Source organism: Rattus norvegicus, chromosome 1 (genome assembly GCF_021556685.1).
Source record: "Rattus norvegicus strain SHRSP/BbbUtx chromosome 1, alternate assembly SHRSP_T2T, whole genome shotgun sequence".
Lineage (NCBI taxonomy): Eukaryota > Metazoa > Chordata > Mammalia > Rodentia > Muridae > Rattus > Rattus norvegicus.
In genome coordinates, this window is record NC_141534.1 from 109,157,243 (window position 1) to 109,175,232 (window position 17,990).

A 17,990-nucleotide genomic window follows, 5' to 3' on the forward strand; every position below is an offset into this window, starting at 1 on the left:
GTACCATTCCCTCATGACTCTCATCCACAAGTCCATTTGCCCATTTGCTATTTCTTTTCCAGCGACTGAGGGCAGATATAGCTTGTGACAACAGCTTCCATTTTCCTACACCTGAGACCAAATCTCAGCCCTAGAACAGAAAGAAAGTTGGTTCCTCAGAGTTCTCTCTCTTCCTAACATAACCTGAAATGCTTAGCAACTGTACAGGGATCATCAATTACCCCACATCATATTGGGCTGCAGATAGACTGAATAGTACAAACTGGATTTAAAAGAAGCTTCTAGCACTTTTGGAAGGTTGGTAAATTACTTAATTTCTGTGATACTGTTTCCCTTTCCTTGTAGACCTATGCCAGACAGTCCTACAGAGTCATATGGTCCTGACAGAGAGTATCATGTGTTCATATCTCTATTTCTTTGCAGGAACACCAGTGGAAAATTCCTAAGTGTGGGTCCAGCCACCCCAGGCTGGAGCATTAACAACACAGTAGTGAAGGAAAATTACTACACTGAAAAATTATCCTGTATCATCACGTTCAATACCCTGAATTTTCTTACTGCCACCATTTCTGTGGTTGGGACGGCAGGAAATGCCACAGTGCTGCGGCTTCTAGGCTTCCACATGCATAGGTATGCCTTCTCCGTCTATGTCTTCAACCTGGCTGGTGCTGATTTCTTGTACCTTTGCACTCAGACTGTGTACTCCCTGGAGTGTGTCCTTCAGTTTGATAACAGCTACTTTTATTTTCTCCTCACTATATTAATGTTTGCTTACCTTGCAGCTTTGTGTATGATTCCAGCCATCAGTACTGAGCGCTGCCTATCTGTTACGTGGCCCATCTGGTATCACTGCCAAAGACCAAGACACACATCAGCCACTGTGTGTGCACTGTTCTGGGCTTTCTCTCTACTGTTGAGGCTTCTGTTAGGGCAAGGCTGTGGCTTCCTGTTTGGTAAGTATGATTATTATTTCTGTAGGTATTGTAGCTTTATCACTACTGCATTTCTAATAGTATTATTTGTGGTTCCTTTTGTGTCCAGCCTGGCCATGTTGACCAAGATCATCTGTGGATCACATAGGATTCCTGTGACCAGATTCTATGTGACCATTGCTGTCACAGTGCTGGTCTTCACATTCTTTGGTCTGCCCGTTGGGATCATCTCATTACTCTTACCTCGGATTGTTGTGTTTCGTGGTGTTTTTTATATTTATAAAATAGTAACATTCCTGTACTCTGTTAACTGCTGTGCCAATCCCATCATTTACTTCCTCATTGGCTCCATTAGGCATCACAGGTTACAAAGGCAGAGTCTGAAGCTACTTCTTCAGAGAGCCATGCAAGACACTCCTGAGGAAGAGGGTGGAGTGAAGGGTCCTTCACAAAAGTCTAACGAACTGGAAATAGTCTGATGCAGTAGTTGAGTGAGTCCTTGAGCAGACATAGGTTCTCTGAGAGTCAATTTTGCCTTTATCTATGTAGGCAATTTTCATGGTCTTGTTCAATCAATAGAGAAAATGGTCATTTTATATAAGTTAGAAGAAATGGGGTTTGTTACACAGAAACTGGCTCCAGTACCCTAAAGCTGCCTTAATGTGCCTCACTGCATCTCCCTGTGATATAACTCTTGTAACCATTTGGGGCCAAAACAGCTCCCACTGTGAACAAATGCCTCCCTCAGAACAAGGATCAAGGTAGTGTAAGATCAGAATTTCTTTGGTCATTCAACTTGATAAAGATTAAATGAATATTATTAAAAAAGTCTCTATGTTTTACAAGTTGTTTTCTAAATATTAAAAGAAATTAATGGAAACTTCCACAAGTCCAGTTCCTTCAATATCCTCAATATCTTGAGAATATGTGCATAATTTAAAAATGTTTTTTTTTTGGTTCTTTTTTTCGGAGCTGGGGACCGAACCCAGGGCCTTGCGCTTCCTAGGTAAGCGCTCTACCACTGAGCTAAATCCCCAACCCCTTAAAAATGTTTCTTATCTAAATTTCATAGTAAACAAATATGCATCTTTAATACTGCCTATTCTAAATGTCCATTCACCCACTGGAATCCTCAACCTTAAATATTTGTCATTTTTGCCCACTGCGAGAATAAGGACAGGTTTTATATACCAACATCCAAACAGGTAGAGGGAGATTCTCCAATTTCTCTTTCACAGTTCCTTGGCTAACATTCCATGGTCATGTCTTCCCTTTTCTTCCCTTGTCTTTGTCCTGATTCTTTCTCTATGACTGTCTAATCCCTCATGAAAAATAATTTCAATGAGTGTCATTGAACTTATTTTCTCTTAGATTTGAACCTCTGTCAAATGTACATTGTTCCCAGGAATGTGTAGCATTCATAACTTGAATTATGCATGTTTACATACATTTTCTTTTTTAAATATTTTGCTTGAAGTAGAATAGCATCACTGTCTCCTTTCCCTTTCCTCCCTTTAGCCCTCCCCAGCTACTATACCTTAAGTCCTTTCTGTATCTCCCCTCCTTAATAAATCGCTTCTTCATTTTTGATTATTAGTGTTATACACACACATAATACACACACACACACACACACATACACATACATGTAAAGACACCTAGTGAGTATTTTTGTTGTTTGTATATATTTTAAGGTTGACCATTCTGCCTTTGACAACCAATAAGGAAGTTTACCCCTGGGACAGGTTAATTCTCCTTTTCTCAGTAGTCATTGGTTGCCTGTAGTTCTTTGTCTATGGGTGAGACCCAGTAAAATTTTCCTGCTTTCACGTTGACATGTCTATTGACATTGCCATCATCTCCATCTTGTTTACACAGCCATTCCTAGGACAGGGGGGGGGGCGTTCACAGCAGCCTTCCTGGTATTCTGGCTCATACAATATTTTTACAACCTCTTCCATGTTGCTTCTTGAGTCATTGATACAGGAGCTGTGATGAAGATATGCTTACTGGGCTGAGATACACACAATATGTTAATCTCCGTATTCTGTCCAGTTGTGGTTTCCTGTGATAGAACCTGTTAGCTATAAAGAGAAGCTTCTTTAATGAGCATTTATAGATTCACTTATCTATGATACAAGAATAAGATTTAGAATGTAGAATTATGCTGGTCTAACAAAATGACAGTAGTAGATTCTTTCCAAAAGTCCCTGACTTCACTATTCCTAGGAAGCTACCTAGATTTCCAGTGCTAGACATGATTTTCCTCCTGTTGACTGAGCTTTGAATACAATTATAAAGCTGTTGACACGTGACACTGTTTATTACTTCATGAATATCTTGCCATTCTGTTAATTGTCATGATTCATGGGTATTATAGCTTGGTAGGATGGTTTAATTGCCTCCTTTCCTTGGCAGCTTGCATGGTATTTTCTGGAACCATGGAGGCCAGACTGCAGGGAAGCAGTCAGAACAAGCTTGAGTTACCTAAGTCTTTTGTCTTAAATGTGAAGTGTCTTCATCAATGGGGTCCACCTTCAACTGAGGATTATATCTACAATCTATATTAATTTGGTAATCACAGGGAGTGCCCTACCTAATCATTCAAAAAGAAATTTCTCATGTCTGGAATTGGTTCTTGTGAGGATGATTGTCAGCCCAAGTGGCTTAACTTTATTTAAGATATGTATATATGAACATATATGTGTGTGTATGCATGTATAATATATATTATTCCATTTCCTACTTCATATTATCTATGTCCTGCTATTTCTTTCCAAGGCTCCAACATATGGTTCCTTTTCATTTTTCTGTTTTGTGATCACTGCACTGTTTTTTGTAACCTGAGGATTTAAAACAAAGAACTGGAGATAAGAGAGACCAAGTGGCATTTGTCTTTTTTGGACAAGACTCCGTTTGCAAAGAAATTGAGGCAAACAATTGATAAGTGGGTCTTCATAAAACTGAAACACTTCCCCACAGCTAAGAAACAATCAGTCAAGTAATGAAGAAATGAACAGAATGAAAGATAATCCCTGCCAGTTCTACATCTGACAGAAGATTAGTACTCGGAATGTATAAATAATTCCAAAAACAAAGAGTCCAAGAACCAAATTATCATTTGAAAAATGGGCCTGGGACATAAACAGGGAGTTCTCAAGAGAATACATAGAAATTGCTAATAAAATCTTGAAAAGTCTTTTATCATTCTTAGCAATCAGAAAAATGTAAACTAAAGCAACTTTGACATTTCATGTCACCCGGGACAGCATGCCTGAAATCAACAAAACAACTGACAACAAATTCTGTCAAGGTTGTGGAGAAAGCAGATTTCCCTTTTCCCTCTTATAGGTAGCCACTCTGGAAAACAGGATGAAGAATCTTCAAAGAACTAAAACTGTATCTGTCATATGACTCAGCTATACTACTCACCAGTATATGACCAAAGAACTGAACCTTCTGTTTCACAGATACTTGTTAACCATTGTTCACTGCTGCCTTTTTCACAATAGCTTGGAAGTGACGACAATCCAATTGTCTTCAACTAATGACTGGAAAATGAACATGGGGTACATTTACTGTCTAATATCATTCAGATGTAAAGAAAAATGAAATCAGGAGATTTGCAGATAAACCTAGACAATATCTTGAGTAAGGTGATACTTTCTATAAAATAATACTTCAACCTTAATTGCTGCTGTATTTGATAATTAAAGGTGTAATTAAGAAAAATGATATGTACAGATTAAACGAATCTATAGTTCAGCAAATCTGCTTGAAGAAATGTAACTATTTGATTCCAAACCCAAACAAGATGTAAATACTTCCTCACTTCTATGGATTCTCACTGTTCCTCCAGTCCTAACTCTGCCTTGGAAGTCAGTGCTGTTCATATTTGTGCCTCAAAGTAAAGTTGAAAGAGCCAATTAAAGGAATATATCATCTTCCACCTATAATCCAGTTAGCAAAAGCTACTTCTTTGGGGAATATTCCTGAATGTAGTGCACTATTACCACATAGAAAGCTTGTGTTGTAAATTATTTTTATCTCATCTCACACATACTTCACATTTTTGACGTTTTCCCATTTTCTCTTACCACAATGATTTAGGAACCACCAACATATCATGTAGTCTCTCTCCACATATTGACTCTTTAAAATATATTCTGTATGTAAATGAGTTTAATGTAGTCTGTCTACACATAATGATGCTTTAAAATACATTCCATATGTAAATAAGGTTAGGCAATATTTTTTTCCTACATCATACTTACTTCCAGTTGAGTTAAAGGATAACTCCATTTAAACTCCATTAATGAGTACACATATACATGGAAGTAACATATTATAATACATCAGGAAGCAGTAACTTTTAGAACAGCTTTTCCAAAGGCCTATAGTATTATCCTTGTCCCCAGATTCCACCCTCCACCTTGCCCTCTTATTGAACTTGGACTTTGAAACAATGTTGAAAAATGTAATTATTTTGTGACTCTTGAAGACGGACTACTTTACATTATGAAATGTGCATGAAATTTTAGGATAAAGGGCAGAATGTTAAGGTCTGATTATCAAAAATCTTCCTAGGCTCATGTTCTAAATGCTTATTGTCCGGCTAGTTAGTCTATTTTGAGATATTGTATAAATATTAGGGCCTAAGTCCACCCATATTGTAACCAAAGACAAGCACTCATCCTTTAACAGTTGAGGAATAACAAGCTGTATGTGATTACCACAATTTCAAAATCCATTTCTCTACTGTTGCATGCCTAGATCTTCTGAATGCTGTGACTAATGCTCCAATAAACATGCAACACTGTCTTTTTATTAGTGTTAGAGAGGTCTTTGTCAATTATATTATTTTAATCTAGTATATTCATAGTGGGCATATGATAGCAATATAAATTTAGGGTTTGTTTGGTTTGGTGTTGGTTTTGGGTTTGGAGTTTTGGATTTTTGTTATTTAGTTGTTGTTGTTGTTGTTGTTGTTTTGCTGAAATGCATTGCAAGTCACTATGTTTGATTATCATATAAAGAGAAGGATTATTGTGACTTATGACTTGAAGGCTCAGTCTATGACTGATTGGCTCTATTGCCCGATATAGAATATAATGGAGATATGAGTGTATCAAAGGAAAGGAAAGCTCACATCATGGAAGACAAAGCATAATATGACAGAAAAAGCCAGACATATATATTTTAAAACACTTTTGATCTGCTCCTGAGAGCAGAAACTATGCTCCATCCCCACCTCACCTACCACACATCCAGAGACAGATTGAACCCCAGGAGTTCGGACAAACCCAGGCGAGTCCCCCAGACTGGCCCTAATACCTGGCCTAACTGGAACCCCATGGGCCCAGAGGACACAGGAACTCCTTCCCTATCACAGATAAACCTTCCCAATTGTGCCAGGGAGCACAACCCTCCTCTAGCCATCCTCCCCATTCCTTCCACACCGAGAGGCAACTTGACCTCTAGGAGTTCTGCCACAGCTACACTCACAGATACGGCTCTCCAGACTTCTCCCACAACCAGAGACAGCCTGATCCAAGGAAAACCAACATAACCAGGCTCACAGGAGGGATCAGCTTCAGTCAGAGACAGCAAGGCCAATTAACACCAGAGATAACCACAAGGAAAGAAGCAAGCATAAGAACATAAATGACAGAAACCAATGCTACTTGGTAATATCACAAACCAATTCTCCCACCACAGCAAAACCTAGATATTCTAAAACACCTGAAAAGCAAGATTCAAATCTAAAATCCCATACAATGAAGATGATAAAGGAACTTAAAGAGGACATAAATAACTCCCCCCAAAAATACTGGACTTCACTGATTATGTAGATTGTTTTTGTCAAAATGGCCATTTTTACTACATTAATCCTGCTAATCCATGAGCATGAGAGATCTTTCTGTCTTCTGAGATCTTCTTCAATTTCTTTCTTCAGAGGCTTGAAGTTCTAATCATACAGATCATTTACTTGCTTGGTTAAAGTCACTCCGAGGTATTATGTATTATTTTGGACTATTATGGAGGGTGTTGTTTCCCTAATTTCTTTCTCAGCCTGTTTATCTTTTGTGTAGAGGGAGGCTATTGACTTGTTTGAATTTATTTTATACCAACCCACTTTGCTGAAGTTGTTTATCAGGCTTAGTAGTTCTCTGGTAGAACTTTTGGATCATTTAAGTATGCTATCATATCATCTGAAAATAGTGATATTTTGACTTCTTCCTTTCCAATTTGTATCCCTGTTACCTCCTTTTGCTGTCTGATTGCTCTGTCTAGGACTTCGAGAACGATATTGAATAAGTATACAGAGTGGGAAGCCTTGTCTAGTCCCTGATTTTAGTGGGATTGTTTCAAGTTTCTCTCCATTTAGTTTGATGTTAGCTACTGGTTTGCTGTATATGGCTTTTACTATGTTTAGATATGGGCCTTGAATTTCTGTTCTTTCCGGGACTTTTATCATGAAGGGGTGTTGAATTTTGTCAAATGCTTTCTCAGCATCTAATGAAATGACCATGTGGTTTTTATCTTTGAGTTTGTTTATATAGTGGGTTATATAGTTGATGGTTTTCTGTATATTAAACTATCCTACATACTTGGGATGAAGCCTACTTGATCATGATGGATGGTCATTTTGATGTGTTCTTGGATTCAGTTTGAAAGAATTTTGAGTATTTTTGCATTGATATTCATAAGGAAAATTGGTCTGAAGTTCTCTTTTTTGTTGGATCTTTGTGTGGTTTAGGTATAAGAGTAATTGGTGCTTCCTAGAAGAAATTTTGTAGTGTTCTGTCTGTTTCAATTCTGTGGAATAGTTTGGAAAGTATTGGTATGAGGTCTTCTATGCATGTCTGGCAGAATTCTGCACTAAACCCATCTGGTCCTGGGCTCTTTTTAGTTGGGAGACTTTAAATGACTGCTTCTATTTTTTTTATGAGTTATGGGGTTGTTTAAATGATTTATCTGTTCCTGATTTAACTTTGGTACCTGGTATTTGTCTAGAAAATTGTCTAATTCCTCAAGATTTTCAAGTTTTGTTGAATATAGGCTTTTGTAGTAGGATCTGATGATTTTTTGAATTTCCTCTGATTCTGTTGTTATGTCTCCCTTTTCATTTCTGATTTTGTTAATTTGGACACACTGTCTGTGCCCTCTGGTTAGTCTGGCTAAGGATTTATCTATCTTGTTGATTTTCTCAAAACCAGCTTTTGGTTCTGTTGATTCTTGTTATAGTCCTTTTCGTTTCTACATGGTTGATTTCTGCCCTGAGTTTGATTATTTCCTGCCTTCTACTCCTCTTGGGTACATTTGCTTATTTTTGTTCTAGAGCTTTTAGGTGTGCTGTCAAGCTGCTGATGTATCCTCTCTCCTGTTTCTTTCTGCAGGCACTCAGAGCTATGAGTTTTCCTCTTAATACAGCCCTCATTGTGTCCCATAAGTTGGGTATGTTGTACCTTCATTTCATTAAATTCTAAGAAGTCTTTAATTTCTTTCTTTATTTCTTCCTTGACCAAGTTATGGTTGAGTAGAGCATTGTTCAACTTCCATGTATATGTGGGCGTTCTTCCCTTATTGTTCTTGAACACCAGCCTTATTCTGTGGTGCTCTGATAGGATGCATGGGATTATTTATATCTTTATTTATTGCTTCTAATTCCATTTTTAATTCCTTCATCTGTTTGATTGTGTTTTCCTGTAATTCTTTCAGGGATTTTTGTGATTCCTCTTTATAGGCTTCTACTTATTTATTTTTGTTTTCCTGCATTTCTCTAAGGGAGTTCTTCATGTCTTTCTTGAAGTCCTCCATCATCATGATCAAATGTGATTTAAAATCAAGATCTTGCTTTTCTGGTGTGTTTGGGTATTCAGTGTTTGCTTTGGTGGGAGATTTGGGCTCCAATATGCCATGTAGTCTTGGTTTCTGTTGCTTGAGTTCCTGTGTTTGCCTCTTGCCATCAGGTTGTCTCTGGTGTTACCTTGTTCTGCTATTTCTGACAGTGGCTAGACCGTCCTATGAGCCTGTGTGTCAGGAGTGCTGTAGACCTGTTTTCCGGTTTTCTTTCAGCCAGTTATGGGATCAGAGTGTTCTGCTTTCAGGCATGTAGTCTTTCCTGTCTACTGGTCTTCAGCTGTTCCTTTGGGCGTGTGTCCTGAGTCCACCAGGCAGGTTGCTTGGAGAAGAAAAGTTGGTCTTACCTCTGGTTTCTGGCCTGAATTTGCTCCTTGGGTCTGTGTTTCAGCTCTCTGTGAGGGCAGCAGCCAGAAGGGCCTGCCCGCCTTTTCGCCTTTTCTTGGCTCCCTGTGCACAAGGGGCCCAGGTGGTGCTAGGCACTTTCCTCCAGAGTCAGAAATGTGGGCAGGGTGTAATTTCTTCTCCTCTGAAGATTTAGCTCTCTCCCTCCCAAGGGATTTGGGTACAGGGAGCTGTTTGACCAGGTTGCTTCAGATCTGGGAGCTGTCTGGACTGCAGCGTTCAGTGCCCCTATCTTCCTGTTTCCAGAGGCCCTATACAGTTTCCTCTTGGGCCAGGGATGTGGGCAGGGGTGGGCAGTACTGGAGGTCTCTCCTGCCCTGCAGTCTCAGGAGTGCCCACCTGTCTGGGCGATGAAATCTCTTTCCCATGGGGTTTGAGAGCAGGGAGCTGTGGGCCGGGATCAGCGAGTTTCCATGAAGTTTGTTTTCTATTGATGTCCTTACAATGTAAATGTTCTTATTGCATAATCAGTTTCACTTTCTATGATTTCCCATTTTGTTCTTAATGTTTTAATCAATTGTGCTACTTAATTTTTAACTCCAGCATCCCTGGCACTCAGATCAACTCAGATAAATGAATGGGACATCATAAAATTAAAAAGCTCCTGTAAGTCAAAGAACACTGTCAATAGGACAAAACTGCAATTGGGAAATGATCTTTATCATCCCTACATCTGATAGAGAGCTAATATCCAAAATATACAAATATCTCAAGAAGTTAGACTCCAGAGAAACAAATGATCCTATTAAAAATGGGGTATAGCATATTGCTTTTACTATGTTTAGGTCTGGGCCTTGATTTCCTGATCATTCCAAGACCTTTATCATGAATGGGGGTTGAGTTTTCTCAAATGCTTTCTCATCATCTAATGAGATGATCATGTAGTTTTTTTCTTTGAGTTTGTTTATATGATAGATTACATTGATGGATTCCCATATATTGAACAATCCCAGCATCCCTGGGATGAAGCCTACTTGATCATGGTGAATGATCATTTTGATGTATTCTTGGATTTTGTTTGTGAGAATTTCATTGAGTATTTTTGCATTGATATTCATGAGGATAATAGGATTGATATTCTCTTTTTTGTAGATTCTCGGTGTGGTTTAGATATAAGTATAATTGTGGCTTCATAGAATGAATTGGTTAATGTTCCTTCTGTTTCTATTTTGTGCAATAGTTTGAAGAATATTGGTATTAGGTATTCATTGAAGGTCAGATAGAATTCTGTATTAAACCCATCTTGTCCTGGGCTTTTTGCTTGTTGGTAGACTTTGAATGACTTCTTCTATTTCTTTAGGGGATGGTTCAGGTGGTTTATCTGAACCTGATTTAGTTTTGGTACCTGATATCTGTCTAGAAAAATTTCAATTTCCTCCAGATTTTCCAGTTTTGTTGAGTATAGGCTTTTGTAGTAGGATCTGGTGATTTTTTGAATTTCTTCAGATTCTGTTGTTATGCCTCCCTTTTCATTTCTGATTTTGCTTATTTGGATATTCTCCCTGTGCTCTCTGGTTAGTCTGGCTAAGGATTTATCTATTTTGTTGATTTTCTCCGAGAACCAGCTCATGGGTTTGTTGATTCTTTGTATATTTATGTTTTGTTTATTTTATTGGATTTTTAAATTTATATTTCACATGTTATTCCTTTCCCAGTTTCCCATCCACAAATCCCCTATACCATCCCCCCTTCCCCTGATTCTATGGGGGTATTTCCCTACCAACCCACCCCTTACCACCTCCCTGCCCTGACATTTGCCTATACTGGGGCATCAAGCCTTGGCAGGTTCAAATGCTTCTCTTCCCATTGATGCCTAACAAGGTTTCCTCTGCTACATATGCAGCTGGAGCCATGGGTCTGTTCATGTGTACTCTTTGGATGGTAGTTTAGTTCCTGGGAGCTATTTAGTATCAGTCACTATTCCTGATGCCAAGAAGTGCTTGCTGGCAGGAGCCTGGTATTGGCTGTACCCCGAGAAGCTTTGCCAGCATCTGACCAATACAGATGCAGGTACTCACAGCCAATCATCAGACTGAGCCTGGGGACACAATGGAGGAGTTAGGGGAAAGACTGAAGGAGCTGAAAGGGATTGCAACCTCATAGGAAGAACAACAATATGAACCAACCAGAGCCCCTCACCCCCACACAGCTCCCAGGGACTAAACCACCAACCAAAGATTATCCATGAAGGGATCCATGGCTCCAGCTACATATGTAGCAGAGAATTTCCTGATCTGATATCAGTGGGAGGGGAGGCCCTTGGTCCTGTGGAGGCTTGATGCCCCAGCAAATAGGGATGCTAGAAGGGTGAGTTGGGAGTGGGTAGGTGGTAGGAGAGCAAAGTGGAGGAGGGGATGGGATGGGGGCTGTGGAGGGGAAACCAGGAAGGGGGGCAACATTTGAAATGTTAAAAAAATAAAAATAACCAAAGTAAAAAAATGTGATTTCAGTTAAAATTGAAAAGGACAATTTTGCAGGCTCTAGGATAAATACCACGATTTGGATGTGACTGAACTTTTCCCTCCCCTGTAGTTCATGGGATTTGTGATTGCTTTTAAAGATAGTGGCTTTGTAAAATTTTGTGAATATTTTAGTGGGCAAAGCTTAGGGGATATGGTCTCAGTTTGGATGAATAGCCCAGTGTTTAAGAGCCTTGGTTCACCTCCAGCAAATAAGGTAACTCACAAGAACCTGTGACTCCAGCTTGAGGGAATCAGATACCTTCTGTTCTGTTTACTCACCTGAACTCATGGCCACATAAGTCTGCATAGTCCCCCCCCCCCACACAAACATGCACATTTTAAGATTAATCTTTTTAAAAATAAGATCTAGCAATGCCAAATATGTTGAAGGAAAGATTTTTGATATTCATTAACAGTAAAATAAAAACAAAAATGAACACATTAAGACATTAGAATATGTCCAGTAGTATGTAAAAACACAGGTGGCACTAACTCCTGCTGAGAAGATGTAGCTGGAATGCTCATATAATGTGGGTGAAAAAAATACTACGGTACTTACTAACCCAGGTGAAACTTTCTAAAAGTACAAGAGAGATGCTTATCCTAAAGTACAGTAGACGATATTTAGAATTCATCAAACTAATAAAAGTAGTCACTCCACTTAAAGCTTCTCGAAAGCATCATGGCTGAAGCTCATTTGCAGAGCACTTACTTACCCTGTATAAGGCCCTGGGAACAACTGTTAGCACCTCGGAAGCATTATAAAGGAAAGTTTGCAATATTGAATCTCACTGACTCATCTAGAAGTGTACAAAATGTTCTGTACAGGTAAGTGAATGAGGAAAGAATGGAACATCCATAGTGAATTGGCATTAATTATACATGATCCCAATGTGAGAAGACACGGAGGAAGCCTCAGTGAAAACTGAATGAAGTCAGTGTGATAGACTCACAGACTGATCAAAGCAATAAAACAAAGTATTAGAAGATTGGAGAATTGAGTCATTGATATTGAGAGGTATTAATGACTGGTGATTGTTATTTACGTTTGTATTTTGATGTTGGTGGTGGTGGTGGTGGTGGTGGTGGTGGTGGTGTGTGTGTGTGTGTGTGTGTGTGTGTGTGTGTGTGTGTTTCTTGTTCCTTCTCATACTTCTCCTTCAGCTTAGCAGCCTTCTCACAGGGCTGCTTGTCATCTGCGGCAGTGTTGTTACACATCTCTCCTAGTTTCTTTGCCACAACACAAAAGGTTAAGCCAGGATGCTCACCTTTGATTTTTGGGCAGTATTCTGAAAAGAACAAGAAGAAGGCTGAAGGAGGCCTCTTGGATGCATTGGGGTCTTTGAACTTCTTTTTGGTCTCCCCTTTGGGGAGGATGAAGGTTTTCATTTCTCTTTCATAATGAGCATTGTCAGCCTTTGCCATATCTTCAAAATTTCCCCTTTTCTTTAGCAGACATGGCCTTTTACCTCTTTGAGCACTTCTTGGAGAACTCTGAGAAGTTGATAGAAGCATCCAGGTGCTTCTTCCTGTGCTCCTCCTGGTGGTTTGCATAAAGAATGAATATGAGGACATTTGGCCCCCTGCTTCTTAGGATCTCCTTTGCCTATGTTTAATTGATTTTCTTCTGTGAGGCACAGAGTTGCCCAGTGCCTGCTCAGCTCCAGCTTGTCCCAGTGATGTCTCTGTGGAGCTCAATGTACTGCAATGACTGTCCCTAGATTTTGTTGAATGTAGTTATTCACCTTGGGTTGGATTTTTTCTTCAAGTATTTTTCTGTAAGGCTGCATTTGTAGATAGCTATTGTTTGGATGTGGATCTGTCTTGAAATATCTAGTTTTTTTCCACATATGGTGATTGAGAGTTTTTTCTGGGTATAATAGTTTTGTTTGGCACCTGTGCTCTTTTTAATTTTTTTATTTATTTTTTATTAGATATATTTATTTACATTTCAAATGTTACTCCCTTTCCCAGTTTCTTGTCCATAAGACCCTCCCCTTCCCCCATACGGGTATTCCCTCCATCCATTCCCTGTATGCCCCCTCCATATTTCCCTGCCCTGGGGGGTCCAACCTTGGCAGGACCAAGGGCTTCCCCTTCCACTGGTGCCACAACAAGGCTATTCTCTGCCACATATGCAGTTGGAGCACTGAGTCAATACATGTTTAATCCCTGGAAGTTCTGGTTGGTTGGCATTGTTGTTCTTATGGAGTTGCAAGCTCCTTCAACTCTTTCAATACTTCCTCTAATTCTCCCCAAGGGGGTCCTGTTCTCAGTTCAGTGGTTTGCTGCTAGCATTGACCTCTGTATAGGACAAGCTATGGATGTGTCTTTCAGGAGAGATCTATAAACAGTCCCTTTCAGCATGCATTTTTTAGCTTCATCAATCTTATCTAGTTTTGGAGGCTGCATATATATGAGCCAAATGTGGGGCAGGCTCTGAATGGCCGTTCCTTCAGTCGCTGCTCTAAGCTTTGCTCCATATCTCCTCCTATGGATATTTTTTCCCTTTTAAGGAGTGGGAACATCCACACTTTGGTCATCCTTCTTCTTGAGCTTCCTGTGGTCTGTGGATTGCTTCTTGGATAGTTCCAGTTTTGGGGCTTATATCAACTTATCAATGAGTACATATCAAGTGTGTTTTTCTGTGATTGAGTTACCTCACTCAGGATGGTATTTTCTAGTTCATTCCATTTGCCTATGAATTTCATGAAGTCATTGTTTTTGATAGCTGAGTAGTACTTCATTGTGTAGATGTACCACATTTTTTGAATCCATTCCTTTTTTGAAGGGTGTCTGGGTTCTTTCCAGCTTCTAGCTATTATAAATAAGGCTGCTATGAACATAGTGGAGCATGTGTCTTTGTTGTACGTTGAAGCATCTTTTGGGTATGTGCCCAGGAGAGGTATAGCTGGGTCCTCAGGTAGTGCAATGTCCAATTTTCTGAGGAACTCTAGACTGATTTCCAGAATGGTTGTACCAGTTTGCAATCCCACCAACAATGGAGGAGTGCTCCTCTTTCTCCACATCCTCACTAGCATCTGTTGTCACCTGAGTTTTTGATCTTAGCCATTCTGACTTGTGTGAGGTGGAATCTCAGGGTTGTTTTGATTTGCATTTCTGTGATGATTAAGGATGTTGAACATTTCTTTAGGTGCTTTTTTGGCCATTTGATAATCCTCAGCTGAGAATGTTTTGTTTAGCTCTGTACCCCATTGTCAACTGGGTTATTTGGCTCTCTGAAGTCTAACTTCTTGAATTCTTTGTATATTTTGGATATAAGCCCTCTATCAGATGTAGGGTTGGTAAAGATCTTTTCCCAATGTGTTGGTTGCCATTTTGTCCTAATGACACTGTCTTTTGCCTTTCAGAAGCTTTGCAGTTTTATGAGATCCCATTTGTCGATTCTTGATCTTAGAGCATAAGCCATTGGTGTTTTGTTCAGGAATTTTTTTCCAGTTCCCATGTGTTCGAGACTCTTACCCACTTTTTCTTCTATTAGTTTGAGTGTATCTCGTGTGATGTGGAGGTCCTTGATCCACTTGGACTTAAGCTTTGTGCATGGTGAGTAGAGTGTATTGATTTGCATTCTTCTACATGCTGACCTCCAGTTGAACAAAGCGTCTCTCCTCCCATTGATACCCGTTAAGGCCATCCTCTGCTACATATGTGGCTGAAGTCATGGGTTGCTCCATGTGTACTCTTTTGTTGGTTCCTGGAGCTCTGAGGTGTCTGGTTGGTTGATTGTTGTTCTTCCTAATGGGGTAGCAAACCCATTAATCTCCTTTAGTCCTTTCTATAACTCCTCCATTGGGGACTCCCTTCTCAGTCCAATGGTTTGCTTAAAGCATCCAAACACCCACCTCTGTATTTTTCAGGCTTTTGCTGAGCCTCTCAGGTGACAGCTATATCAGCATGTACTTCTTGGCATTCACAATAGTGTCTGCATTTGGTGACTGTATGTGGGATGGATCCCTAGGTGGGGCAGTCTCTGGGTGGCCTTTCTTTCGGTCTCTACTTCACATTTTGTCTCTGTATTTCCTCCTGTAAATATTTTTATTCCCCCTTCTAAGAATAACTGAAACATCCACACTTAGCTCTTCCTGCTTCTTGAGCTTCATGTGGTCTGTAAATTGTATCTTGGGTATTCCCGAGCTTTTGGGCTAATATCATGCATACCATGTGTGTTATTTTGTGACTGGGTTTCCTCACTCATGATTGTATTTTTTAGTTCCATCCATTTGCCTAAGAATTTCATGAAGTCATTGTTTTTAATAGATACATTGTGTAAATGTACCACATTTTCTGTACCCATTCCTCTGTTGAAGGACATCTGAGTTCTTTCCAGCTTCTGGTTATTATAAATAAGGCTGCTATGAACATAGTAGAACATGTGTCCTTGTTATAGGTTGGAGCATCTTTTGGGTATATCCCTAGGAGTGATACAGTTGGGTCCTCCGGTATTCCTCTTTAAAGACCTTTATATGTTTAATTGTATTTTCCTGTATTTCTTTAAGGGTTTGATTCAGGTAGCTGTATTCTGGAGGTTTCATTTTAGCCTAGCTTTTGTTGATTGTTTTCTTTTGAGGGCCTTTAGCCATCTGGATAATTTTGTTCCCTGCATGTTCTTGATGTAGTTGGTATTAGGAGGGGAGTGAACCTTGATGACCTTGATGTGGCAGGCCTCTGATCAGTATTTTTGTGCTGTATGGTTCTAGACCTGTAGTTCTTTATGGTTCAGGAGCTGCTGGTCAGTTGAAGGTGGGCTGAGAGGCAGCAGGAGAATGGGGATCCTAACAGGCTAGCAGGATGCTCAGGACAGCTTGGCTTGGCCCAGAGGGGTCGGAGAGCAGGGAAGATGAGTCAGGGAAAGGAAGCTTACATGTATGGTTCAGGAGTCACAGGTGTGACAAAGGTTGAGGAGAAGTGGTGGAAGAATGGAGGGTCACTCTGGGATATCAGCTTGCTCAGAATAGGTTGGCTTGGCCCAGTGGGCTCATCTAGTAGGGAAGATGGGAGGGGGAAGGGAAGCTTACATGTATGGTTCAGGAGTCTCAGGTTTGATGTAACTAGTGTGAGAGGTGGTAGACGAATGGAGGTCCTCTTGGGATAAAGCCTATTTAGAGAAACTTGGCTTGGCCAGAGGACTCATCGAGCAGGGGAGATGGGTTGGGGAACGAAATCTTACTTGTATGAGTTAGGAGATGCTAGAGTGATGAAGGTGGCAGGAGAGGTGGAAGGAGAATTGAATTATTTTTATAGCATGATGCTACTAGGTTTTAGAGGACAAGAGTATGGTTTAACAGTGATATGCTTCTGTGTCAACTTGGCAAGGGATGGACTGTCCTGGATACCTTCAGTTGTCAGATTGGAATGGGCTGAGAAGAGAAGCCTCCATGTGGGAATTATCTTGATCAGATTGGGTTATGGCCAAGTCCACTGTGACTGGTATGATTCTTAACCAGAAGGGCTTGAGCTGTATAATAAAACTAGCTAAACATGAACAGTGGTCAATCCAGAAAGTGAGCCAGTGAGTAGTGTTCTCCGTAGTTACTGCTCCATGTCCTGCTTGAGTTCTGGATACGACTTCCTCAGTGATGGACTTAGACCTAGAAGTGTAAGCCAGAAAAATCCATTCTTCTCAAAAATTTGTCAAAGTGTTTTATCAATCCACTGGAAAAAGAAACTAGAACATTGTCCAGATGATTTTTTCAGGAATTATATATTAAGTTGCAGAAGCATTCCAAATCCAACAGAAATTAAAGGAGACCAAGAACATCATATATCCTATTTAGCTCTTCTAATATGATGATGCAGCTGTTAATACAGGATAAGAAAACTGTCATCTAATAAACATTGGAAGGTGAAATGCTATAAACATTCATAATCCCCTCTAAGAAGAATCAATCATTCCCATAGGACAATCCAAAGAATAGGAAGATCATCATTGTGAAAATAAAAATTGGTGCAAAATACAACATTCATTCAATAAGTGTTAGGTGTAATGACAAAGAAATACAAATCTTCCTTTACTTCCTACCTAAGAAGGAATTTGTCAACAGTGAGAGCAGCCATGGATCCTAGAGTTAATATAAGGTTAACACCGCAAGGAGTTGGTGAATTTCTGAGTAGAACAATCCAGGGACATTGAAGTCAGTATTTGTTTAGCAAGCCCTGTATCACTCAAGTTTCAAAAGACTGATTATTTACTCAACTGATTTAAGGTTATATGAATAACTGAAGAAGGTTATGAAAATAAATTACACTGATAAAGGCAAGGTTGTATCTCAAAGGCACTTTTGTCTGATCTAAGCTGCTCATAGCTGCT

The 17,990-nt window shown here is 39.7% G+C and overlaps 1 protein-coding gene and 1 pseudogene across 1 annotated transcript; one reads left to right on the top strand and one right to left on the bottom strand.

Moving 5' to 3' along the window:
• Positions 1 to 349: 349 nt before the first annotated feature.
• Positions 350 to 1,411, top strand: Mrgprb5 (MAS-related G protein-coupled receptor, member B5). The gene has a single exon (NM_001002284.1). The coding sequence runs from the start codon at positions 350 to 352 to the stop codon at positions 1,409 to 1,411; it is 1,062 nt and encodes a 353-aa protein (NP_001002284.1).
• An 11,385-nt stretch (positions 1,412 to 12,796) lies between these two features.
• Positions 12,797 to 17,983, bottom strand: LOC148007353 (high mobility group protein B1-like 1 pseudogene; annotated as a pseudogene).
• Positions 17,984 to 17,990: the final 7 nt, after the last annotated feature.